Below are 27,367 nucleotides of genomic sequence, written 5' to 3' on the forward strand. Positions count from 1 at the left end.
TGTAGTATTTGTAAATACATCTAGCAGGCAGTGGAACTTTACACCATTAATAATTATTTCAACTGACAAACCAACCACAGAAGTTAAGAAGTGCTTTGTTCATCCTACAGACAGAGAAACAGTCTCAGAGAAGCTCCACAACTTGCTAGACAGGAGCAGAAGCAAGTTTGACCCGGTCCCTCTGATTCCAAAGCCAGCTTCCGGGCCCTGTGGCAGGCAGCTGGAAGGATGGGGAGTAATAAAGCTGCCCCAGGGCACAGTCACAGGCATCTGGTCGTGTCGTGTCTGGTCTTCGAGGCTGAGCACGGCCCCAGGGACACTGAGAGCAATGCTGTTCATTTAATATCATCAAAGGATAACAGGCATAGATAGGCCTGGGCGCCTTATCAGCACCACCCAAAGCTTTTAAAAGGGTCACCTAGAGTCACAGACTAGGTTTTTTTTTTTACATAAATTCAACTTTTATCTTAGATTCAGGGGTACATGTGCAGGTTTGTTACAAGTATAATATGTGACACTGAGGTTTGGAGTTATGAATGATCTCATCACCCAGGTACTGAGCATAGTACCCAATGGGTAGTTTTTCAGCCCTTGCCCCCATCTCCCTTTCTCCCTCTAGTAGTCCCCAGTGTCTACTGTTCCCATGTTTGTGTCCACATGTACCCAAGGTTTAGTTCCCATCTATAAGAACATGCAACATTTGGCTTTCTGTTCCTGCATTAATTTGCTTAGAATAATGGCCTCCAGCTGCATCCATGTTGCTGCAAAGGACGTGGTTGTGTTGTTTTTCATGGCTGAGTAGTACTTCATGGACTATGTTGTGGGGTAATTTGATGACAGCCTTTGCCTCCCACCTCCTGTAAAATAAACTCAAACTGCATGCTGGGGCCTGGAAAGCACTGAGAAACCTGGCCCTGCCTGCTTCCCCACAGACCTGTCCTCCCAGGCCTTGCCCCACCATGTCCTCCAGCCACAGCTCACCAACACACCAAGCTCTGGCTCCCTCCCGAGTCCCTAGGGCCTCTGCACTTGCTATTCCCGCTTACCCTGCCTGAGATGATACAGCCCCAGCTTCCTGCAGCTGACTCCTTTCTGACCTGTCAGCGGCAGCCACAGCTCTCTCCTTGGGAAAGGCCTTCTCTGACTATGTGAGGACAGTCCCCAGACCCCTTCATATCACTGTTATCACTTCATTTTCATCCCTGTCACTGGTTGACATGTCTGTACCCTCCCCATAGCCCTCAAAGACTAAAATTCCAAATGACAAGACCTTGTCCATCTTGGCCACCATGAGGCCACATGCACCACGAGGCCTGGCACAGAGGGAGGTCGACAGATGTCTGTAAACAGCTCTGCGGGGGATGTAGGAGTTGTTCTAGTGAAGAAACACACAAGAAGAACAACAACAGGAAATCCTGGGTCTGGATGCAATCTGGAAACGACACAGGCACCCAGCAGCACGACGAGGAGAGAGCGCAGGAGCTAGTCCTGGCTGCAGATTCACCACTGGTTTCCCCACTGAAAATCCCAAGGGCTTGCTCAGTTGGAATGTTCTAGAATGTAGGGGCTCGAATGTTCTAGAACGTACGGGCTCCAATGTTCTAACATCCTCCTCTTCCAGCTGAGAAAAATGAACTTCTTCATGGAGCTTGGGGGTTGCCACACAGATAACACCAGGCCCCAATCCAGGAACAAAACTTCCCACCACCACACAGGACACTGACGCCACTGAGTCCCTTGGTCAGTCACCCACAGAGCCTTCTCGCTGTCAGCGAAGGCCAAGTTCCTGGAGGACCAGGACTGATAATACCTGGTTCGGTAGAGCTGGGCACACAGCAGGCACTCAGAAAAGCTTTCTGAATGATGACAGTTGTTCCTTATGAATCCGACTTCTCCGCCCCTCCCCATGCCCAGCCCAACACCATCTGGGCACCTGCCAGGTACTAATTCGGGAAAGGTCTATGGGCTGCTGGCCAATGCACAGGCCCAAATCACACACTCCGTGTGCAGACATGTTCCCAGGGCTTGACCCTCCCTGTATCCAGGCCCTTTGCAATGACTTTGTGCCACCTCTGCCAAGGGGTAAAGTTTATTTTCTTACCCCTTGAACGTTAGCAGGCCTTGGGTCTTGTTTTGGCCAACAAACTGTAGAAACGCGAACGGGCCTCCAGAGGCCTTGGAAACATCCACTGTTAGTGTCAGGAACAAGTCCAGCAGCCTGAGGAAAGCCAAGGAGGAGGCCAGGTCATGCCCAGCGCCTTCGGTTAGCCAAAGGCCAAGACCCAGGGCAGAGACCCCTTACCAGACTGCAAGCTGACTGCACACATACAAGGGATTCCTGGCAAGACCAGAGCTAAGCAGCAGAGCCCAAAGAACTGTGGGATGAAAAACTGCTTATTGCTTAAAGCCGATAGTTTTTAGGATGGTTTGTTATGCAACAATAACTGATAAAAACTTTTACCTACACGTAATGGAATCAGAAAGGGAAGGAAGACATTTATAGTCACAAAGATGTCCAATGCAGCTGTATCTACAACAGCAAGAAAATGGGAAAAATTGGCTGGGCACGGTGACTCACGCCTGTAACCCCAGCACTTTGGAAGGCCAAGGTGGGTGGATCACTTTAGGTCAGAGGTTAGAAAACAGCCTGGTCAATATGATAAAAGTACAAAAATTAGCCAGGCATCGTGGCATGTGCCTGTAATCCCAACCACTCAGAATGCTGAGTCAGAAGAATCACTTGAACCTGGGAGGCAGAGGTTGCAGTGAACCAAGATTGCCGCCAGTACACTCCAGCCTGGGTGACAAGAGCAAAACTCTATCTCAAAAAAAGATAATTAGCCAAGTGTGGGCTGGGCCCAGTGGCTCATGCATATAATCCTAGCACTTTGGGAGGCCAAGGCAGGCAGATCACTTGAGGTCAGAAGTTCAAGACCAGCCTGGCCAACATGGTGAAACCCTGTCTCTACTAAAAATACAAAAATTAATGGCCAGGCGCAGTGGCTCACGCCTGTAATCCTAGCACTTTGGGAGGCCAAGACGAGTGGATCACGAGGTCAGGAGATCGAGACCATCCTGGCTAACACAGCGAAACCCCGTCTCTACTAAAACTACAAAAAAATTAGCCAGGCATAGTGTCAGGCGCCTGTAGTCCCAGCTACTCGGGAGGCTGAGGCAGGAGAATGGCGTGAACCCGGGAGGTGGAGCTTGCAGGGAGCCGAGATAGCGCCACTGCACTCCAGCCTGGGCAACAGAGCGAGACTCCGTCTCAAAAAAAAAAAAAAAAAAGAAACAAAAATACAAAAATTAGCTGGGTGTGGTGGTGGGCGCCTGTAACGCCAGCTACTTGGGAGGCTAAGGCATGAGAATTGCTTGAACCCAATTCTCAGGAGGCAGTGGTTGCAGTGCGCTGAGATCACGCCACTGCACTACAGCCTGGGCGACAGCAAGAGTCTATCTAAAAAAAAAAAAAAAAAAAAAAAAAAAATGGCCAGGCGCAGTGGCTCACACCTGTAATCCCAGCACTTTGGGAGGCCAAGGAGGGCAGATCATGAGGTCAGGGGTTCGAGACCAGCCTGGTCAGTTTGGTAAAACCTGGTCTCTACTAAAAATACAAAAATTTAGCCAGGCATGGTGGCACATGCCTGCAGTCCCAGCTACTCAGGAGACTGAGGCAGGAGAATTGCTTGAACTCGGCAGGCGGAGGCTGCAGTGAGCCGAGATTACGCCACTGCACTCCAGCCTGGGCGAGAGGGCAAGACTCCATCTCAAAAAAAAAAAAAAAAAAAAAAAAGAAATTAGCCGAGTGTGGTAGCACATGCCTAAGGTCCCAGTTACTCAGGAGGCCGAAGCAGGAGGCTTGCGTGAGCCCAGGAGCTCAAGGGGGCAGTAAGCTATGATGGCACCGCTGCACTCCTGCCTGGGTAACAGAGCAAGACCCTGTCAGCAAAAAAAAATTAAATAAGATTACAGTGCAATAAATCACAAGCATAGACATTCAGTAGATCTATTCTGAAGTAATTTAAAATGATCACTGTCTATTGTACTTTCTTTTTAAGTCCTTAGCTTTTAAAGATCACACTACAGTTATTTTTTTTTTTTTTTTTTTTTTTGGGACAGAGTTTTGCTCCATCACCTAAGCTGGAGTGCAATGGCACGATCTCAGCTCACTGCAACCTCTGCCTCCCGGGTTCAACCAAGTCTCGTGCCTCGGCCTCCCAAATAGCTGGGATTACAGGTGCGCGCCACCATGCCCAGCTAATTTTTGTATTTTTAGTAGAGACGGGGTTTCATCATGTTGACCAGGCTGGTCCTGAACTCCTGACCTCAGGTGATCTACCCACCTCAGCCTCCCAAAGTGTTAGGATTACAGGCGTGAGCCACCATGTCTGGCCCCCCCCCCCCCCACTACAGTTGTTTTATATGAAATTATATGTTTGAGATTTGCTTTAAAACAATATGGGGTCCAGGCACGTGGTTCATGCTTAATTGTAATCCCAGCACTTTGGGAGGCCAAGGCGGCCAGACAGCTTGAGCCCAGGAGTTCAAGACCAGCCTGGGCAACATGGCAAAATCCAGTCTCTATAAAATCTACAAATATTAGCTGGGCATGGTAGTGCGTGCCTGTAGTGCCAGCTATTTGGGATGCTGAGGCGGGAGGATCACCTGAGTCCAGATCAAGCCTGCAGTGAGCCATGATCACGCCACTGCACTCCAGCTTGGGCAACAGAGTGAGACCCTGTCTTGAAAAACAGTAGTAATACAATGGGGAAGGCCTGGCAAGGTGGTTCATCCCTATAATCCCAGCATTTTGGGAAGCTGAAGTGGGAGGATCACTTGAGCGCAGGAGCTCCAGACCAGCCTAGACAACATAGTGAGACCTCATCTTTACAAAAAATACAAAAATTAGCCAGCTTTGTGGTGTGCACCTGTAGTCCCAGCTACTCAGGAGGCTGAGGTGGGAGGACCAATTGAGCCCAGGAGGTTAAGGCTGGAGTGAGTCCAGGAGGTAAGCCCAGGAGTAAGCCGTGACTGCACCACGGCACCACCGCACTCCAGCCTGGATGACAGTGCAAGACCCTGTCTCAAATAATAATAATAATAATAATAATAATGATAAGGAAATAAAACAAGAGCAGCTATAAGTTAATCATGGTTAATACTTGGTATTAACGGGGAGGGAGATGCTTATTTTATTATAAGCATGTTTATGTATATGTATTATTTTCATAATAAACTATTAAATTTAAAAAGGAACAGTCTAAAGACTATATAAACATGGAACTTGTTGACACTACAACACTGGGTGCAGAAAGCAATCAAAACGTTCCATATGCGAGGATTTCAACTCTCTGAGTATTAGATACAAAAAGGGGAGAGAATATACAGAAAGGAAATGGATGGAGGATAGAAGGATGATTTGTCTCTTGAAATTTTTATTTCATGATGTTAAATTGTCTTAAGAGAGGACCAGGCCGGGCACGGTGGCTCACGCCTGTAATCCCAGAACTTAGGGAGGCCTAGGAGGGTGGATCACAAAGTCAGGAGTTCGAGACCAGCCTGGCCAATATGGTAAAACCCCATCTCTAATAAAAATACAAAAATTAGCTGGGCGTGGTGGCAGGCACCTGTAGTCCCAACTACTTGGGAGGCTGAGGCAGGAGAATTGCTTGAACTCGGAAGGCGGAAGTTGCATTGAGCCAAGACCACGCCACTGCACTCCAACCTGGGTGACAGAGTGAGACTCCGTCTCAAAAAAAAAAAAAAAAAAAAAGAGGACCAAAAATTCGGGAAAAACATGACACCCTTTCATTTCCTTCAGCTGGGGCTCAATGTGAATCAAGGGCTGGCTGGTGGGGGGTCCCTCCCAGAAGCATATGGGACTCAGGGAGGGTAGATTTTGCTAGAAGCCAGGGGAGGTAGCTGAGGAAACCCAGATTTGGCTGGGCTGTGGAGAGGACCCTCACCAGCCTGCAGCAGGCCCCAGTTCCCTGCCCCAGCTGGGCTCAAGGCAGGGAGAGTACCAGGTGAGAGGGTATCAACCAAGATCAATCCTCCCTAGTGCAAGAGTCCACAGCAGCAGCCCCTCTCTCAGATCAGTTTAGAGATAAGAGATGAGGACCGCCTCTAAAACACATCTTTAGCCAGAAAAAAAGAAAAAAAAAAAAAAAAGCTTTGAAAAGAACATAAATTGTAATCAGACTAGCCATTATCTGCTAGAAACCACCTCTACCAATTCAGTCTGCATCTCTTCTGATCCCCCAACCCACCCCAAAACTGGGCACTGATACCCCCATTTTCAGATGAGGAAAGGGAGGTCCCCACCTGCCCAAGCTCAGCCACCTGCCCTGGGTGCCAGGCTGGACTCAGAAGCCTGGAAGAAGACTCGGGCCAGCACGCCTGATGGCCTCCTTCCCGAACAGCACCTGTCCTGGGGCCACATGCCCAGGGCTGGTGCAGGAGGTAGGGGACCTGCACATGCTGAATGAAGCCCCTCCCAGCCTAGCCCTGGGGGGAGAGTGACTTGTGCTGCACAACCTCTGCACTGCCAGGAGGGATGCCATGGGCTAAACGTTTGTGTCCTCACAATATTCAGAGGTTGAAACCCTAATCCCCAATGTGATGATACTAGGAGTTGGGGCCTCTGGGAAGTAATTAGGGTTAGATGAGGTCACAAAGGTAGAGAACCCAAGGTGCAATTAGTGCTCTTCTAGGAAGAGACCAGAGCATGCTGTCTCTCCTCCTGTCATGTGAGCGCAGTGAGAGTGAGCACAGTGAGAGTGAGCGCAGTGAGAGTGCAGCACAGTGAGAGTGAGCGCAGTGAGAGTGAGCGCAGTGAGAGTGAGCACAGTGAGAGTGAGCACAGTGAGAGTGCAGCTGTTTGCAAGCCAAGTAGAGAACCCTCAACAGAAGCCAAATCTACTGGCACCTTGGTCTTGGACCTCCAGGCTCCAGACCTGTGAGAAATAAATGTCTGCTGTTTAAACTACCCAGTGTGTGACACTTGTTACAGCAGCCCAAGCTGACCCAGAGAAGGAGAGAGAAAGCACAAGCCGGCAGGCCAAGAACTCCAAGAAATAACTGACAAGGGTTCTTTTTCGATCCTGGGGTTGTATCAGAACAGAAAAGTAAAGTTATATGCGCATATTATTTGCAGAACACTGACGGTTCAAAGTCAGTGTAGGTATAGAATCATCTACAAGCTTTATTAAATGAAAATAAGTGAAGTGTGGGAGGGCCGTCACGTGTGTGCCTACATGCATCTGTCTTCATACCTGTCTGCTTGTAAACAGTACGTATCTGAGAAAACACACAAAAAGGTGGCAACGTGGCTGCCTCTGGGGACTAAGAGTTGAGTGTGAGGGAGACTCACTTTGCACTATATGCCCTTTATATAATTTGGTTTGGAGATTTTTGTTTGTTTGTTTTAAACATAGGGTTTCACTATGTTGCCCAGGCTGGCCTCAAACTCCTAAGCTCAAGCAATCCTCCCGTCTCAACCTTCCAAGGAGTTGAGACTACAGGCATGCCATGCTTAATATGATTTTTGATCACGTACAGTAGTACCTTTTTTTTTTTTTTTTGAGACAGGGCCTCACTCTGTTGTCCAGGCTGGATTACAATGGCATAATAAGTGCTCATTGCAGCCTCCCACTGATCCTCCTACCTCAGCCTCCCATGTAGCTGGGACCAGAGGCACGCATCACGGTACCCTACTAATTTTTCTTTTAAAGAGACCCAGATCTCAAAACAAAAAAAAAAAAGAAAAGAAAAGAAAAGAAAAAGAGACCTGGATCTCACCATGTTGCCCACACTGGTCTTGAACTCCTGGGCTCAAGCAATCCTATTGCCTTGGCCTCCCCAAATGCTGGGATTACAGGCGTGAGCCACCATACCCAGTCAGTAGTACTTTTTAACAAAAATGTGCAAGGCATTTCACCAAGAAACTGCAAGGCATTTCATGGGTCAACTCACCAACTTCTTGAACTTGGTTTCCGTTTTCACCAGCGGATAAACAGCAGCAACCCCTCCTCACAGTGTAACCTAACAGACCCGACCAAAGTGCTTCCCTGAGGTTTTCATTGTCCAACCTGACAGGTCCACCAGCCCCACCAGCTAAACCAGAAGTAATGGGTCCCAAACTCATTTCCCAGAGCCTCTGAGCTAGGAGCCCTCAAATAGAGACCATGGTGCAGGGCCACACAGCTAAACGGCAGAGCAGGGGTCTGAGCACTGCTCCCAGCTTCTGCCACCTTGTGCAGCACCGAAAGGCCCATGAAGCTACTTCAGGGCTGTCCATGCGGCCACAACCAAGGCAGGGTAGAGTGGCTTCCCTTCCCGAGCTTCCCTCCAGCACTCCCATGCAGCCACCTCTGAGAATTCTGGAACACCAAGCAGAGGCGCCCACAGCAGGTAAGCAGGCCCGGGACAAGGGGCTCTGAGCAGGCCTTGCCCTCACCTGCCCCATTCGTTTCAGAAAGGAACCATGAGGGACCCACACTCTAACCAGGGCCTGTCACCCTGCACTTCTCCCAACCTCCAGCCCAGCTCCTTTGCCCGGGGCCCTCGGAACTGGGGCCTTGAGGTATGGAACATCCTGGGTTTGTGGCCACCAGCCACTCACCATTCATTTCCTCTCCCCTTCTGGGTGGAAATAGTCCAGCATGTCCTCCTCGCAGTTCCCACCAGGCCTGCTCAGCTGTGAGGGGCCAGGGTCTGGCTTAGTACATCAGAGCAGAACATCCTGGACAGGAGTGGCCCTCCCCCGACCAACACTCCCCTCCAGCTCCGACAACCCCCAGCCACTAGTTCACAGCTGCTCCAGGCTCTCAGAATTCCCAGGATCCAGCAGAAAGACACCTTCTCAACCTTTCCCAAGCAGGACAGGGTCAAACAGCAACAGGCTAATTGTGTTTACAAAACACAAGATTGTTTAGCTCCAGAACACTTCAGTGTCAAAACACCAAGGTTCTGCACAGCGACAGCGGGGCAGGGAAGACATGGTCCTTCTACCAGAACTCAGGCAGTCTTTCCCAAGGCCCTGAAAAACCCCAGCCCACAAATAGGATATCAGCCGTCCAGTATGCCCACCCACCCAGCCGGCTGCTAGGCGCAGCCAGGACCCTCAGATTCTGCCTGTGTCAGGCTGGCCATGGGAATAAGCCAGACTCAGGTTTAACTGAGTTACAAGGTGGGGTCCAAGAAGCCGCTTCGGGCCACCCAGCCACAGGCCCGAGCAGCCTCCTTTCCAAAGCTTCCCACCAGCACTCCCACCCAGCCGCCTCTGAGAATTCTGGAACCCCAAGCAGAGGCGCCCAGCAAAGGGCAGGCCAGACTGGGGCTCAGACTTGTGGGGCTACCTCCACTCCCTTCTTGGGAACAAGGTCCTGGCCCTGGACTCTGTGCGCGAACCCTCAGGCCCTGTCCAGGTCTTTGCAAGCCAGTTCCAGAGCTGGAAGCTAAGGGAAAGCAGCCTCCAGCCTCACTCTGGCCAGCCATTGAAGCCCAGAATCAGGGAGCACGTCCACCCCCACCTCAGCTGCCAAACATCCCTCCCCTGCCTCTGGGGAACAGTCCCCCCACAGCATTCTTTTGGGGATTCACCCTGCCCACACTCAGGCCACGTAGAAGGGAATGAGGCACTGCATTCCCCAGCCCCAGCGAGAATGGTTCAGAGACAGGTACGTGGCCCAGGCTGACAAATCAGAGGCCACCAGAAGGAATCCCCGTCCCTGTGGACCTGCAGCATGAGGGATGGGGGGCCCTGGAGCCAACCCGACCAGCTCTGAATCCCAGCTCTGCCCCTACCAGCTGTGTGACCCCAGGCAAGTTACTTAGCCCTTCTGTTAGAAACAGGAATGCTAAAAGCACCCCCCTCCCAGGGCTGTAATGCGGATCGAATGAGATCACACACCTAAGGAACGCCACAGTGCCTGGCTGAGAATAAGGGTTGAGGGTGAGGACTCGCCTTGTACCACATGCGCCTGAGAATGAAGCCAATGTAAAAGAGACCAGGGAAGCAGGGAGGGGGCGGGGGAAAGACAGACAGACAGACAGACCAGGCCCTATTGGACTGTCGCCTGAGCCCGAGTCTACCTGCACCTGAAGCCAGAATGCCCCAAGGATTTGACTCAGGAACCAATACATCCCCTTTGTTACCGAACCCGCTCAGCACCGAGGCTCATGTCAGAACCCATCCATCCCTGTGACTCTAGGAATCAGCCATACAATCAACTTTCTGCTCAGATCATTAGCTGAGGAGACCCCAGTGACTCACTACATCTATTGGTTGAGAGTGAGAGGACCAGAGCACACAGCAACAGAAACAAAGTTGCAGCCATGTGGCCCAGTCCATGAGTCTCACTGTCCACAGGGTCCCAGCCTGAAGCTCATGCAGAGGCACTCACAGAACTGCCCAAGTCCCAGATGGCTGTGTCAGGGAAGGGGCACCCACCCATTCCCCCACCCTTCCCAGGAGAGCATCCCAAATCTAAAGAATTTCCTGCCGCATTTCCAGCAAGGCGAGGAGAGTCCTCAGGGCCCATCAACAAAAATAACTCATCCTGGCCAGGGATGGGGTCCACCAATGATGGCCCAGAACAGAACACACCCTGCCTCTTCACACTCCTAGAGGTTCCCTGGAGGCCACAGGAGATGTACTTCTGGGCTGCGAAGCTGTCAGCCCAAAGCTCTACATGTGTGACCCTGCAAGGCCGCCACTCTGAGCTGCAAATCCTCATTTGCAAAGGCCTCTTCTGGCTCAAAGGTTTTCAAAAATTACTCCTCATTTAAGATTGTGACTCTCTGTACCTCACCCCACAGTGGAGGTCTACTCTGATACCACCTGACACAGGTGAGTGAGGGGCCACCTTCCTCCATCTTCCTTCCAAAGATGGCCTCTGTCCTGCACAGAAGGGAAGTTTGCATGTGCTGACCCCCTCCTATGCCTGAGCACAAGGCCACCTCTTACTGACAAGGAAATTAAGCCCAGAGAGGAGCCGAAACACACCCACAGTCATCCTCCTAGTAAGAAGCCGAGGCCAGGCATGGTGGTTCACGCCTGTAATCCCAGCACTTAGGGAGGCCAAGCCAGGTGGATCATTTGAGGTAAGGAGTTCGAGACCAGCCTGGCGAATGGGGTGAAACCCCATCTTTACTAAAAATACAAAAAATTAGCTAGGTGTGGAGGCGCATGCTTGTGATTCTAGCTACTCGGGAGGCTGACGCAGGAGAATCGCTTGAACCCAGGAGGCGGAGGTTGTAGTGAGCTGAGATCATGCCACCGCGCAAACTGATGTTTAAAACCCACCCCCAGGGTGATCAGCTATGAAACCCCGGGAAGGTCACTTACCCTCTCTGAGCCTCGGTCTCCACATACGGCCTCAAAGAGCCACATGTTAGCGCTCAGCACCACGTCAGGCACAAAGCTAGAGCTCCAGAGACAGGAGCCACTGCTGTTTCTGGAGCTAACTGTCCTTATAACACTTAACAATGCAGGGCAGGGTGACTGCAGGCTTATGTGCATTTCTGGAGGGAGATTCCCCTGCCCCTGCCACCGGCTCCACACTACAGGCACCTCTGTCAGCTCCCCCAAAAGAATGAGGCACATTACTCACCAGGAGGGCTCCTCCTGATATGTAGACAAAGGTCAGAAGCTGGGTCCTGGACTGGCCTCCCCATAGCTTCAGGCATCCCCAGAGCTTGTCTGCGCCCAGGTTAAGTTATAAAAAGGGTGCTTGGGAGCTGATTGTGCAGGAAGCAAAACCTTTCTCCAACACGATCCCAATGCCACTGGACACACTTTCCTGCAGGGAGGCGGCAAAAGCCTCTGGTGGCGAGGACATAACTCCTTTTCTTTTCAAGGATCCCGTGATGAATGTTAGGACTTTAAAATCTTTTTTTTTTTTTTTTTTTTTTTTTTTTTTGAGGTGGAGTCTCGCTCTGTCGCCCGGACTGGAGTGCAGTGGCCGGATCTCAGCTCACTGCAAGCTCCGCCTCCCGGGTTTACGCCATTCTCCTGCCTCAGCCTCCCGAGTAGCTGGGACTACAGGCACCCGCCACCTTGCCCGGCTAGTTTTTGTATTTTTTTTTAGTAGAGACGGGGTTTCACCGTGTTAGCCAGGATGGTATCGATCTCCTGACCTCGTGATCCGCCCGTCTCGGCCTCCCAAAGTGCTGGGATTACAGGCTTGAGCCACCGCGCCCGGCCAGGACTTTAAAATCTTAAAGAAAATAGGCTGGGCCGGGTGCAGTGGCTCATACCTGTAATCCCAACACTTTGGGAGGCTGAGGTGGATAGATCACCTGACGTCAGGAGTTCAAGAAGAGCCTGGCCAACATGGTGAAACCCTGTCTCTGCTAAAACTACAGAAATTAGCTGGGCGTGGTGGCACACACCTGTAATCCCAGCTACTTGGAAGGCTAGGGTCCAAGAATCTCTTGCACCTCGGAGGTGGAGGTTGCAGTGAGCTGAGATTACACCACTGCACTCCAACCTGGATGACAGAGACTCACAAAAAAGCAAAAGAAGGCCGGGCGCGGTGGCTCAAGCCTGTAATCCCAGCACTTTGGGAGGCCGAGACGGGCGGATCACGAGGTCAGGAGTTCGAGACCATCCTGGTGAACACGGTGAAACCCCGTCTCTACTAAAAAATACAAAAACTAGCCGGGCGAGGTGGCGGCGCCTGTAGTCCCAGCTACTTGGGAGGCTGAGGCAGGAGAATGGCGTGAACCCGGGAGGCGGAGCTTGCAGTGAGCTGAGATCCGGCCACTGCACTCCAACCTGGGCGACAGAGCAAGACTCCGTCTCAAAAAAAAAAAAAAAAAAAAAAAAAAAAAAAAAAAAAAAAGCAAAAGAAAATAGGCTGGCTAGGGCACAGTGGCTCAAGCCTATAATCCCAACAATTTGGGAGGCTGAGGCGGGCGATCGATCGAGCTCAGGAGTTAGAGACCAGCCTGGCCAACATAGTGAAACCCTGTCTCTACAACAACAATGGCAAAAAAAGACAGAAAGAAGGCAGGGAGTGGTGGCTCACGCCTGTCATCCCAGCACTTTGGGACGCCAAGGAGGGCGGATTATGAGGTCAAGAGATGGAGATCATCCTGGCCAACATGGTGAAATCCCATCTCTACTAAAAATACAAAAATTAGCTGGGCATGGTGGCACGCGCCTGTAGTCCCAGCTACTTGGGAGGCTGAGGCAGAAGAATCACTTGAACCTGGGAAGTAGAGGTTGCAGTGAACCGAAACTGTGCCACTGCACTCCAGAGCCTGGCAACAGAGTGAGACTCTGTCTCAAAAAACAAAAACAAGACAAAAAAAAGCTTTAGTATCAGTCAGGCCAGGTTCCAATCTAAGCTGCCCCACCTGCTAGCTCTATAACTACTTGTTTGGGGCTTTTTTTGTTGTTCTTTTTTTTTTTTTTTTTTTTTTTTGAGACAGAGTCTTGCTCTATCACCCAGGCTGGAGTGCAGCGGTGTGATCTCGGCTCAAAGCCATCTCTGCCTCCTGGGTTCAAGCAATTCTCCTGCCTCAGCCTCCTAGATAGCTGGGATTACAGGTGTGCATCACCATGCCCAGCTAATTTTTTGTATTTTTAGTAGAGATGGAGTTTCACCATGTTGGCCACGCTGGTCTTGAACTCCTGACCTCAGGTGATCCACCTGCCTCAGCCTCCCAAAGTGCTGAGATTACAGGCATGAGCCACCATGCCTGACCTGCATGTTCTTTCTGAGTCTTCATTTCCATATCTGTAAGACGGGTGGGGGTGCAGAGCGAAGAGGAAATTTCACCCAGACAGAAGCCAGCAGTCCCACATCACTCTATTCCTCACAGAGAAACCCATTAGCTTCGTGCAGTAGCACACTTGTAGTCCCAGCTACTCAAGAGGCCAAGGTGGGGAGGATTGCTTGAACATAGGAGTTGGAGACCAGCCTGGGTAACATAGTAAGACCCTGTCTCTTAAAAAAAAAAAAAGAAAAGAAAGAAAAAGAAAAATAGGGCCAGGCATGGTGGCTCACGCCTGTAATCTCAGCACTCTGGGAGGCTGAGGCAGGCAGATCATGAGTTCAAGACCAGCCTGACTAACATGGTGAAACCCCGTCTCTACCCCGTCTCTACTAAAAATACAAAAATTAACCAGGCATAGTGGCAGACGCCTGTAATCCCAGCTACTCAGGAGGCTGAGGCAGGGGAATCACTTGAACCCGGGAGGCAGAGGTTGCAGGGAGCTGAGATCGCACCACTGCACTCCAGCCTGGGAGACAGAGCAAGACTCCATCTCCATCTCAAAAAAATAATAATAATGGCCGGGCGCAGTGGCTCAGGCCTGTAATCCCAGCACTTTGGGAGGCTGAGACGGGCGAATCACGAGGTCAGGAGATCGAGACCATCCTGGCTAACACGGTGAAACCCCCGTCTCTACTAAAAACTACAAAAAACTAGCCGGGCGACGTGGCGGCGCCTGTAGTCCCAGCTACCCGGGAGGCTGAGACAGGAGAATGGCGTGAACCCGGGAGGCAGAGCTTGCAGTGAGCTGAGATCCGGCCACTGCACTCCAGCCTGGATGACAGAGCGAGACTCCGTCTCAAAATAATAATAATAATAATAATAATAACAAGAAACTCACGAGCCCAGGACCCTGAGAGGTGCGTGACCCAGCACACTGTGGGCAAGAACTGCTCAGTGGCGAGACAACTGCCCTGAAGCTCTCCCTAAGACTGACCCTGGGGCTCCAGGAGACTGTGGTGCTCACTGCTGTATCAATCCCCAGAACCCAGCAGTGCCCAGCATGCAGCAGGCACTCAGTAAGTATGTGGCATGGGAGTGCATAAAGGAATGAATGGGGTGTTTTTTAAAAAGAAGATGTCATGGCCCACCCCAGATTCGTTCCAGGGGAGGGGGAGGCCTGGGAAACTGCACTAGGACAAGCACCCCAGGGTGGAGACCGGATGTTTCCTCACCTCCGCAGCCCAGCCCTTGACTGTTGGATGGAAACAGGGTGTGAGGCAGAAATGAAAGTGAAACTGCCACAGAAGCGTTCTCTCTGCACCCACCTACCATGCCCTGCCGTGCCCAGGAAGCAGCAAGCTGACCACTGGAGGATCCCCCAGAAAAAGACGGGTGGCAGCTCCCAGCAGAGATGTGTCAGACGCCCCAGGCCCTGCCATAGGCGGGTAGGAGGGCAGGTGAGGTGGCCTCTTGGGTGGAGGGGGAATCCTGTCATTTGGCCCTAGGGCAGGTGCACTACACCCGCTTTACAGTTGGGAGGGCAGAGGCTCAGGGCAAGTCTCCTGCTCCAACTTCACTGCCATCTCCACCATGCACTATCCCTCTGGGCCCAACAACTGCACACAAAGGATGCTCAGGAAAAAACCCCTTGAGGCTGGGCGTAGTGGCTCACACGTGTAATCCCAGCATTTTGTGAGGCCAAGTTGAGTAGATTACCTGAGGTCAGGAGTTCAAGACTAGCCTGGCATGGTAAAACCTAGCCTGACATGGTGAAACTTCGTCTCCACTAAAAATACAAAAATTTGCTGGGTGTGATGGTGGATGCCTGTAATCCCAGCTACTGGGGAGGCTGAGGGGGAGGCTGCAGTGAACCAAGATCACACCATTGCACTCTGGCCTGGGTGACAATAGTGAAACTCCATCTCAAAAAAAAAAAGAAAAGAAAAGAACACCTTGATTTTCCTGACACTGGATACCACACCGATCGACGGCGGTTGGATGCTGTGCTGAAGATAAAGGCGACCTGGCAGGGTGGAAACAGCATGGTTTCAGGAGTCACCCATCCCTGAGGGTGAATCCAACCTGTGCCACTCACAGCTGAGTGACCAAGCACCTCGCCTCTCCCTGAGCCTCAGGGTTCTCATCTAGCAAAGGAAGACCCCTCACCCATCCCGGAGGGTAGTTACCCCATCTGCAATAGTGCCTGACCCCCATGGTAGGTTCTCAGGATCCTCTGCGATCTGGCATGAGCCATAAATGTACAAGGGGGCAGAGGGGAAGCAACACGGCCCCGGGAAAGCACAGCAGGCCACCTAAACAAGCCCAGAGGCCCAGTTTCTGGCTTGGGCTCCAAGAGCACCCAGAGTGACCCTAGGCCAATGAGAATGATTGCTAAGGAGTCCATGGGTTTGCAACGTAAACTGCCGAGGAATACGCCACAAGTGTCTATCTGGCCAGGTCAGTCCCAGGAATGTCTCCTGTGCAAAACTAGCTCCTTTCTATACATTCCGGGCGAACCAGCAGCCATAGGCAAGAAATTTGAAAAGGCTTCTTTTGAGAAGGAATTTCGCAAAAGGTAGCAACAGCAGGGAGAACTAGGCTGGGCTGACGACCTGGCGCCCCTGCCATGTTTCCCTCCTGCATGAGGGGGCTCCAGTGAGGCCTCCGGTGCTAGACTGGAGATTCCCACGGTGAGCTCAGGGTACAGAGACCCAGGAGCCAGCATGGGAACCTCTGGCTCCAGCACACCTCCTGGAGGGGCCCTGCCCCTGGGAAGTCTGAAGACACTGCCTCAGCCTTGGCTAACTCGGTGCTTGCCCACGCCTGACAGTTTTGGGTTATGGTCTAGTGAGGCACTTTATGAAATGACAGTGAGTAGTTTCTTGTAAGAATCATCAGGGTACCTCACAAGGAGCTCCCCAGCCCCTTTCCCAGGGGAAGCTTCACCTCACAGGGAAGGTAGACTCCAGTGTACTTCTCCCCAGGGCCCCTGGTAGCTTTTTTTTTTTTTTTTTTTGGAGACAGAGTCTTGCTGTCACCCAGGCTGGAGTGCAGTGATGCAATCTTGGCTCACCGCAACCTCCACCTTCTGAGTTCAAGCGATTCTCCCACCTCAGCCTCCCAAGTAGTAGCTGGGATTACAGGCACCCACCATGACACCCAGCTAATTTTTGTGGGTTTTTTTTTTTTTTCTTTTTTTTTGAGACAGAGTTTCACTCATGTCGCCCAGGCTGGAGTACAGTGGCGCGATCTCAGCTCACTGCAACATCCACCTCCCGGTTTCAAGCGATTCTCCTGCCTCAGCCTCCTGAGCAGCTGGGATTACAGGTGCCGTCACCATACCCAGCTGATTTTTTTGTATTTTTAGTAGAGATGGGGTTTCGCCATGTTGGCCAAGCTGGTCTTGAACTCCTGACTTCAGGTGACCCGCCCGCCTCAGAATGCCAAAGTGCTGGGATTATAGGAGTGAGCCACCGTGCCCAGCCCCTGGTACCTCTTTTGTTGGGCAAGTTTGGCAAACAAGTAACTTGGAGGAAGATTTGATGACTGCCAAAGAGCACACACTTTAGGCGTGGCTTCCCTCTGCTCCCTTGGGCACCTGAGGCCTAACCTGATCCTTGAGAAAGGTCAGCTGACCCACCCACCACCTCTCCACCCACCACCACCCCATCCACCACCACCCCACAACCCAGAGCGGCTCATTTCCTGAACACAAAGGCTGGACTGAGCCAGACCGAAGGGAAGCATTTTTGTCTTCCTATCCCTGACCCCGAGGGCATAACTGCAGCCTCCCTCGGATGGGAGGAAGGTCAAACGGTCAGGAAACACGGCTCTAGAAGGACACCCTGACACCTCCTTGAACCACCCTGTCTAAAGTGGAAACCGGCCTCAGTTCTGCCCAGAGCTGCCTGCCCTCCAGTCCACATGGAACCCAGGGCTTATGGCAGAGGCAGACCAGAGTGTGTGGCCTCTACACAGTGGACACCGTCCACCTTGTGAGTCCTTTAGCTCCTGGAGAGAGTTCTAGGCCCCTTTCGCTGAACATCGCCTCCTCAGAGAGGCCTTCTCTGACCACAGAGTGCTAAAGTGGCTACAGTCACTGCGCCATGGTTCTCTCCTGTTTTCAGGTTTCCTGGCTCTACTCACACCTTGCAGATTTCCAGTGCATCTGAGAGCTGGTTTGCCTTCACCTCCCGCAGGTGTATATGCCAGCAAAGACTGGCACCCCAGCACAGGACTGGCGAGGGCAGATGCTCAGGACTTGCCCACGAGCCCCTCCGGAACCTGGGACTTACCACCTAACTCCCTCCCCATCTCCCCCACCCCTGGGGGTTCCTTCCTGACCCAGAGCACTCCAGAGTCACAAGTGGCTTTGGCTGAGCCATAGGGACACGAAAAAGGTTTCCAAAAACCACCAGGCAGTTATTAATCCACTAACATACTTTTTTTTTTTCTTTTTTGAGACAGAGTCCAGCTGTGTCGCCCAGGCTGGAGTGCAATGGTGCAATCTTGGCTCACTGCAATCTCCACCTCCCGAGCTCAAGCAATTCTCCTGCCTCAGCCTCCCAAGTAGCTGGGATAACAAGCACCTGCCACCATGCCCTGCTAATTTTTTTTATTTTTAGTAGAGATGGGTATTCACCATGTTGCCCAGGCTGGTCTTGAACTCCTGACCTCAAATGATCTGCCCTCCTCGGCCTCCCAAAGTGCTGGGATTACAGGTATAAGCCATCACACCTGGCCACTAACAGATTCTTTTTTGAGCTCCTACGTGCACTGGTATAGGCACTGGGGTTTCAGCAGTAAATAAAGCTGCCAAAATCTCTACCTTCATGGAACCAACTACTTAAAAACAAGACGGACTTAAAATAAGCAGGACAATGAGCAAGTCAGAGAGAAAGAACAGGCCCAGTGGTGGGGGCCTAAGTATCACTGAAGATTCTGATGGTGTGAGAGAACGAAGACATCTCCCTGAAGCTGTCTGGGAGGATCTTTGGCCTGTGGGTCTCGATTTGCCCTCTGGGGCAGCTGAGTCTGCAGGTGGCCTCTGCCACAGGTGTGCCCTGGAACACCATGAGCAATTAACAGGGTGGGGCACCCAGCACTCAAGGGCCTGGAGGGGTAGGGGATGGGGAGGGGGGTCCAGAGTCCGGGACTCCCTTGTGGGAGTGATTCTCAACACTCCACGGCTCCACGGGATCTCTGACATGAATCTCAGATCCACCCCACCAAACCCTAAAAGCGGTTGTGGGAGCACTCCCTGGGGCTGTCCGGAGGATACACCTACAGAAACCAGCCCATGAGGCTCTGCTGGGGAGATGCAGGCCACAAGGGCAGCTGCTTTCTGAGCAGGCTCGAAGCAGCACAACGAAGTCCCAGAAATATTCAAACAGCCCCACAGGTATGGCCTGGCCACTCTAACACACACCATGGGCTGCAGCCGGGAGGTAGGGCCTGTTCACAAGGAGGCTTTGGCCAGTGGTGAACGGGGAGCACTCGGTTTGGAGTGAGGCAAGTTCCCCTCCCACATTTCCACTGTGTGACCGTGGGCCAGCTCTCGGGAGTCCCACACCCTCTCCAGAGCAAGGCCACACACACCCAGGCCGGCTCCCCAAGGGCTACCAGAGTGGGAGAGGCTGGGCTGGGCCCAATTCATGCAGGATGGGGAAGGTGTTTAAGACAGTGACTTTGCAAGGGAAAGAAGGAGGTGCACAGCTCCTGAATGCTTTGCTTTCTAAAATGAATGTTACTTTTTAAAAGGGAAGTGCCATAGCATTCTCTCAAAAGTAGCTTTCCAGCTGAATTCAAAATGAGTGGGAACTGAAACCCTATTTACATCCAACTGTTAGGAACTGTGCTCTTGGGGCACTTGACTAAGTATTTACTGAATGTCCCAAACCTGCTAAACCATGTAGGAGAAATAACCAGTAAAGGCAGGATGGTCCAGTGGTTAGAAACACTGGCGCCCAGCCCACCATGCAGGTGCACCCAGCTCTTCTGGGTGCCTGCAGTCAGCCCCCAACAACCTAAACTCCTCAATCTCACTATCTCACTAAGCAAAATACGAATCCAGAGGACCATCTCACCCACAGATTTGTCCCAGCGCCAAGCGCAGGAGGGTGTGCAACGCAGGCTCTCCCATTCACTGTCACTGGGACTGACATAGTGAAATTTGTGAGCAGTTTCAGAACATGTATGAAAAAGCTGGGCGTAGTGGCTCATGACTGTAATCCCAGCACTTTGGGAGGCTGAGGTGGGCAGATCAATTGAGGCCAAGAGTTCGGACCAACCTAGCCAAGACGGCGAAACCCAGTCTCTACTAAAAATACAAAAATTAGCCAGGCATGGTGGTGCATGACTGTAGTTCCAGCTACTAGGGAAGCTGAGGCAGCAGAATCACTTGAACCTGGGAGGCGGAGGTTGCAGTGAGCCAAGATCGCGCCACTGCACTCCAGCCTGGGCGACTGAGGGAGACTCCGTCTCACACACACACACACAAAGTATTAAAAAGTAAAATGCCTGTGCCCTCTGACCCAGCCCTCCTCATCTAGCAACGTACACCCAGGCAAGGGGACAGGGTATTGTCGTGCTGCCCATACCAGCAGAAACCAACACCAGGGGAAGACACATGTTCCATCCTTTTAAGAACTGGACCACACAGCTGTTTTTAAAAAAGGGGCAATAATACAAAACTGTCTCCAAATGAAGCAGTGATGTGGAGTTTCTCCAAGACACACAGTCCCATGCAATGAGCAAGAGCACAACAGTAGATACATATGGAGAGAACCACACCTGCATGCGCCCCTGTGTATGCATAAACACCTATAGAAACAGACTGCCCCAGGGAACTAGAACGCAGGAACGAGAAGCAAACGGGGCTGACATTTCATTGTATATTCTGAGTCTTCTGAATTTGTTTTGATATGTGAATGTCTTAAATATTCAAAAAGATATAGAAAACAATAAATGATAGCTAGTCATAGTAACAAGATTACTAGTGGAGACTTGGCATTTTCAGGAAACCCCCAGAACAAACTTTTCTCAATCTCCAAACTTGAAAATATACAAGTAGCACCTTAACATAAATTTCTCAGCTTCCGCATCCATAAAGTAGGTGGGGACAGCACCTCCACCTCCTGGGGGGCTGTAAGATTCAGGTGGGCCATGTGCTAAAGGAGAACAGAACCCTGCTGTGATGCTGAAAGGCCACCAGGAAAGCCAGGCTCCCCTCCTTAGCTGTGCTCACTGAACAGTTTCAAATCCACAAACCCCACATCCCTGCAAGATGATCAGTTCAGCCATCATGGCCTTCAGGGTGACTTGCAAACTGCCAAAACCAAGAACACTAAATCTACAAAGGCCAAAGGTCCCTGAATAGAGAGGCATCCGTGGGCAGAGACCCACTCGCTCACTCCACAGGGATGATGACAGCAGCGGTTGCCGCCACTGACAGAGCTCCAGGCACTATCCTGAACCCTTTAGCCAATTCCCTCATTTGATGCTTGCAACCCTAAGCTAAATTATTACCCTCACAGATGAGAAAAGTGAGGCACAGACGGGTAGGGAATGTGTCGAGGGTCACGGGGCACGTGGGCAGTCAGCCACGGAGCCAGGCCTAAAACAGACGCAGTCCCTTCGATAGACAACCCATGTACACACGGACGCTTCCTCCCAGGTGAAGTTCTGTTTGCTCCCCAGGAGGCTGGTAGAAAGTGTTCATTTGCAAGGCTGGGTTTTGAATACTCCCTATGCACTGCTGCAAAGAAAACCTCAGTCAGCACCTCCTCCCACCTCTGCACCCCAGAAATGGTGGTAAATCCAGACATTAAAACAAATAAAAAAATACCCACCCACAGACCAGCATCACTTAATCCTGGAAAAGATCCTCCTTCCTCCCCCCAGAGAATCTCCCGAAAGAATTCCAGACCAGAATGCTAAGCCATTCCTGCAGAAAAGGGCCTTGGAGATGGCCCTATTTTAAAGGAACAAATGTAGGGCTCAAGGGGAAGGGACAGGCCCGGTGGCATGCTACACTCTCACTGGCACGCCTCCCAAGCCAGTTTACTGTTGACACCAAACTCCCAGCCCCGTGAGAGCAGGGGCGGACCTGGGCTACCTACCGAGGGTGCTCATAAACATTAGCATTAATGAACTCCTCAGTCCCTTCTAAGGTATTGGGACAAATGGGTCCCTGGTGGGAAACCAAGGTCTGAGATTGCTCCAGAAACACGTTTCTTGCAAGCCGAGTCAGCCCAGCTGGCCTCCAAGTCTCTGGAGGATGAGAAACTCACAGACATTCTTGTGCTTCTGGAGCCTCCTGGAAGCCCCAGCCTAACCTGGGCAAATAAACAAGGAAGCCACATTCTCAGCACAAAGGCCTCAGGAGTGGACGCAAGAAAGCCCTCTAATTGGCTGTGCAGGTCCCGTATACTCCCAGGGCCTGTGTTTCCTCATCCCTTCATCCCTCATCCCTCATTCCTCATCCCTCCATCACTCATCCCTCCATCCCTGGGCTGCTGGAAGGATTAAATGAGATGAGGTCCCTGGAAGCACTTCATTAAAAATCAGCAATTATTACAGTAAAGACAGATGAGGTTCACCCAAATTTTATACGGAAAGCTTCACCAAGTCATGTGCCTCTTCCGCCCCCACCTCCTGCAGCGTAGGTTCAGCCACAGAAAGAATGGAACAGAGAGGAAGAGCTGGAGGAGAGGAGGAGGCACAGAAAACACGAGCTGGGGAAACTGGGGCCAGCCAGCATTCCCCAGTGAGGCACTGTAGAGAACTACAAAATTAAAAATTAAATTAATATCACCCAGTATTGCCAACTAACAGCTTTAATTTCTTCACTCCCCTCTGAAGCCCCTTCTGAGCATCTAGAAAAAGCGGGAGGCCAAGGCAGGTGGACCACCTGAGGTCAGGAGTTCGAGATCAGCCTGGCCAACATGGTAAAACTCCACCTCTACTAAAAATACAATAATTAGCCAGGCATGGTGGCAGGCGCCTGTAATCCCAGCTACTCAGGAGGCTGAGGCAGGAGAATTGCTTGAACCTGGGAGGTGGAGGTTGCAGCGAGCTGAGATTGCGCCACTGCACTCCAGGCTGGGTGACAAAGCGAGATTCCGCCTCAAAAAAAAAAAAAAAAGCCACAAAGAGGGGGTGGTGTGGGAGACCTACAGGGTTGCTCCCAGGCTAGGGAAGGCAGGTGGGAGGGGTACAAGAGAACACAACCAGAGCCGTGTCCACGTAGAAAGGGGAAGAAACAGGATGGCAACAGGAACAAACAGTACCACTGACAAACAAGCAGATTCAAAGGCCCATCTGCTGGCCAGCAGAGCCCCATCCTATCAGAGTGTACATCTGAAAAGGTTGGCCCCTGTCCCTACCTACGGCAGGTGGGACACTTCCCACGAAGTGGCTCTAACCACCCACTGTTGCCATCAACGTGCCCTACCCCCCAAACCCTTACACCAGGACAAGGGTTACACTTGCAGAGGGGCTCAGCCTTGTAAGGAATGTGTCCTGGGGGCTAAATAGCAGCCACCAGACCCCTGGAAAGATAATGCGGGGGACTGCCTTATTGTCGGAGATGCCCAATAAGAAAGGCAAGTCTCAAGGTAGCCAGGTTGGACCCATTCTAGAAGTTAAAGGAAAAGAGCAAGAGTCCGGAACCTGCCCCCTCTCTTGACGGGTTTCCCCACCTGTAAGACAAAGGGGCTGGATGAGATGATGGCCAACATCTCTTCCTGCTCTGAGATCAGATTTTTACAAGGCCAGACATTCAGCTAAACAACCCACACCGGGCCAGACCACTTGGGTCATTCTTTGCCCAAACATTGAGAGCAGGGCCATTTTCTTTTTCTTTTTTTTTTTTTTTTTTTTTTTTTTGAGATGGAGTCTTGCTCTGTCACCCAGGCTGAAGTGCAGTGGCGCGATCTCGACTTACGGCAACCTCTACCTCCCAGGTTCAAGTGATTCTCCTGCCTCAGCCTCCTGAGTACCTGGGACTACAAGCGCCCACCACCATGCCCAGCTAATTTTTGTATTTTTAGTAGAGACAGGGTTTCACCATGTTAGCCAGATGGTCTCGATCTCCTGACCTCGTGATCCACCCACTTGGCCTCCCAAAGTGCTGGGATTACAGACAGGAGACACTGTACCTGGTCCAGAGCAGGGCCATTTTCAAATACCTTTAGACTTTTTCATTAGGGAATTCATAGACAATTCATCACCGGTCAACACAGAAGCCCTGCGCCCCCAGATTCTGAATGTGGAAAACATGATCATGTCATTTGCACTGTCTCTCAGCCACTAAAGTCTCATCGTCCCTCACACCAAACAAAACAACCTCATGGGGCTCCCTGGTCACTGGCTCAACAGTTGCAGCATTTTGCAGCCAGTATAGAAATGTGGCCACCAGGGGGCACTGCCCTGAAAGTAATAAAGAAGAAACGGAAAAACTCTTTTTGGTGTTTTCTTTTCCTTCTTAGGCTTAAGTGATAAAATATCTAAAGCTTCCCTAGTGAAAACACAAAGTGAGCTTCCTCGGGTTCTAGAATGAGCCTGATGCCTTCTGCCTTCTTTGAAGCCAATATTTTGGCTAAAGGAAGGGAACTAGACTTTGAAGACAACAACCCTTTCAGAAAAATTAATGCTCTACCCCCCAGAATGTTGATACCATAGCCTGCCCTGAACCTCCCACCCCTTTAAAGGAAGAATGTCTACAAGGTCAAGCCAATCTGCAGGTCCAGCACGAGGACCTAGTTGTGAGTCTTGGCGAGGAATATTTTGCTAGAGCCTCCTAATTACCAAGTAAAACAAGCCAACCCAATGACAAGCCTCAAGCTTGAGTTGCAGACACAAGATGACACAAATACAGACAGCAGTACAAAGGGTGCGAGGTATTCACTGGGATTTCCCAAGTCTTATATGACTGCAGGGGGAGCTCCGGTGCCTCACATCAGAACTGGACTTTGAGAACATGCCAAAGGGGCTTCTCCAAATTTCTTCAGTGTTTTAGAATGCCCTTCCCACAAGAGAGTGTACCCGCCGTACAATGTTCAAGTACCCTTTTGTAATGTTCCAAGGGTCCTAAGACTCATTTTCAAAGCTCTGGCTTTGAGCTCCTCCTGATTTCTTCATGAATTGCTGGGACCACTCTGCATGCCCTATCGATCATGAAGAGGGAACCGGCCTGGGAGAAGGCAGCCAACTCCATTCCCAGACCAAGGGATAAAGAACTAGGCACTATCTTATACAAGCTGCGCACCTCTGGCTGCAGGAAGAGCGCCTGCCGGGCTTGCACGGGGCAAAGGAGCAGCAGGCCCTTGGGACAGGCATCAGGTACACAGAGGTGCTGCCAGGCCCACCTGCGCATGCCAGCTCAGACCAGCCACTCGCCCCAGGAGCACCAGGGGATACGGAAATCCAACTGTTCAATTCTCCAAGATATGTGGTGCCCCCACAGGGACAAAAATGCAAGTAGAGCCCATTTTCAAAAATCAATCTAACCAGCTGCATCACAAAAGGTTTCCACCTGGAGTTTGCAAAAGGTTTTCAGAGCTGGATTCTCTTAGGCTTGCACTGAGAAAAGGACTTAACTGCTTCTCAGAGGCAAAGTCACAGTTGTGGAGCAAGGGAAGGCCTACCTGACCCAAGACTTATTTATTAAGAACGTAATTTATTAAGAACGTGATCTGTTAAACACCGGAGACTCCGCCAAGGAGCACCAGCATGGTGGGAGCAGGGGCACACGGCCCAGATGGCAAAAGGCCACTCCACACTACGGGCATTTACCCAGCACCTTCTACGCACCAGCCACTCCCTAACTGCGGGACCCCAAGCGAGGTACCCCGCTTCTCTGCCGATCGGTCCACCCTCTCAGACACGTGGCCCAGAATCACCACCCTGGCCAATTTGCAGGGCTGCTGAGAAGCTCTAATGAGACAGCAAATCACCACATACATGCCAAGAATTGCTACTCGCTTCAACTGGGCTTATCCTCATGATATGCAATGACAGCCTCAAGAGCCGAGCACACGCGGGGCACATAGTAGGTGGTCCACAAACGTGGGTGCCCTTTCTTCACGAAAGGGAAGGGGGTGAAGGAAGAAAAACACTCCGGTCCAAAAGTACCCTCAAGCCCCTAGCCCACAGCGTGGATGCCCCGATTTCCCAGGTCCCTCCGCAATCCTCAGCAGCACTCCCACCGCGCCTTAGGCTGCTGGGGGCCTCCCCAGCCGGATCACTGTGCACCTGAGCGCCCCGGTCCGTGCCACCTCGCCCGCACCGGCCACCGCTTCCCTGGAACGCGGCCGGCGGCCGCCACCGCCACCTGGCTGCTTGGACTCAGTCTCCCCGCGCGTCACTTCTTCCCGTTTGGCTCCGACCTCCCAAAACAACCGCTGAGGCTGCACCGGACTCGGGCCGGGGGGTCCCCGGGCACCGGCGCCGCGTCCCTCCTTACCTGCACAGCTCGGCGAAGGCCTGGAAATTGAGCTTCTTGATTTTCTTCTCGCTCAGCCAGTAGCCAACTCTCTTTCCTTTCAGAAAGGTCTGCATCTTCCTCCTCGGGCGGGGAGCCTGGGTCCGGAGGAAATCGCCCACAGGCCGAGTCTGGCGGCCAGCGCGCGCCGCGAGCGAGTGGGCACCTCCTCCCGGCGGCGGGGACGCGGAACGGGGATCGGAGCTGGGGCGCGCAGTCCTGCCGCGCGGGGCGGGGCGGGGCGCGGCGGGCGGCCGGGAGGAGGGAGCGGCGCTCAGCGCGGAAGGCCACTGGCTGGGCCAAGCTGCCACCGCCCACGCCCCCGCCGCCCGCGGGCTCGCCCTCCCGCCCACCGGCTCGCGAGCGCCGCGCCGCCCGGCCTGCCGGCTGGGGCAGGGCTGAGCCTGAGCCGGTGCTGGGGCCAGGGCCCTCAGGAGGGGAAGCCGGGCCTCCACAGACACCGCCCCCGCCCTGCCCGCCCTCCCGCCGCGCCTGCCCGAGCCACGCGCCCTCGGGCGGCGGCAGAAGCGCGGCCTCCAAGCCCTTCCTCCCTCTTCCTCCCGCCCGGGTCCCCGCCCTCGGACGTTCCGAGCCGGGCCGTATTCCCCGGGCGCGCTCGGACCCCGGCGGGGCACACGCGGCCACCCGGCCCGGCCCGCGGTCCTCACCCGCCGCCGCCGCCGCCGCCACTTCCTCCTCAGCCTAGTCCCCGCGCGCTGTCCTCCGAGAAGGGCGGCGGCGAGCGCCCGCGCACTCGCCGCCCCTGCCCGCCGCAGCCCCGCGCTGGCCCGGCCGCCCCGCTTGAGCCCGCGGCGGCAAGGAAGCCGCGGGGCGGCCGCCAGGGGGCAGCGCCGCCCGCCGCCTCTTAAAGGCGCCGCGCCGGCACTCGCGGCCGCCCGGCGCCTGTTTGTGTCCCCGGGTGCAGGGCGCGGGGCTTCCTGGGGGCGGCCGTGGCCGGGCGGTCTTCGGGGAGGGAGGTGCGGTGTGGGCGTGTTCTGCCTGGCTTTTGGGGGCGACCGAGCCTCTGAGTTTCGGAAGCGTCTCTGTACCCCCAGCAGGGTTCAGCGCCCCCAACGCAATCCATTGCAGCTGCGCCCGGACGGAGACCTTCCAGGAATTCGCCCCTTCCCTCGAGGAAGCAGACCCCGGCCCAGG

General features: G+C 52.7%; 1 protein-coding gene across 1 annotated transcript in view; it reads right to left on the reverse strand.

Annotated features, from left to right (window-relative positions):
• The window catches only part of ITPK1 (inositol-tetrakisphosphate 1-kinase), a 182,511-nt gene extending 156,075 nt beyond the window's left edge, over positions 1 to 26,436 (reverse strand). The window contains exon 1 of the mRNA XM_010384507.2: positions 26,195 to 26,436. Coding sequence (XP_010382809.2) covers positions 26,195 to 26,289 — 95 coding nt within the window. The 5' untranslated portion in view covers positions 26,290 to 26,436. The remainder of the gene's footprint in view (positions 1 to 26,194) is intronic.
• Between the last annotated feature and the right edge of the window lie 931 nt (positions 26,437 to 27,367).

This window comes from Rhinopithecus roxellana, chromosome 5 (assembly GCF_007565055.1).
Source record: "Rhinopithecus roxellana isolate Shanxi Qingling chromosome 5, ASM756505v1, whole genome shotgun sequence".
Taxonomy (NCBI): Eukaryota; Metazoa; Chordata; class Mammalia; order Primates; family Cercopithecidae; genus Rhinopithecus; species Rhinopithecus roxellana.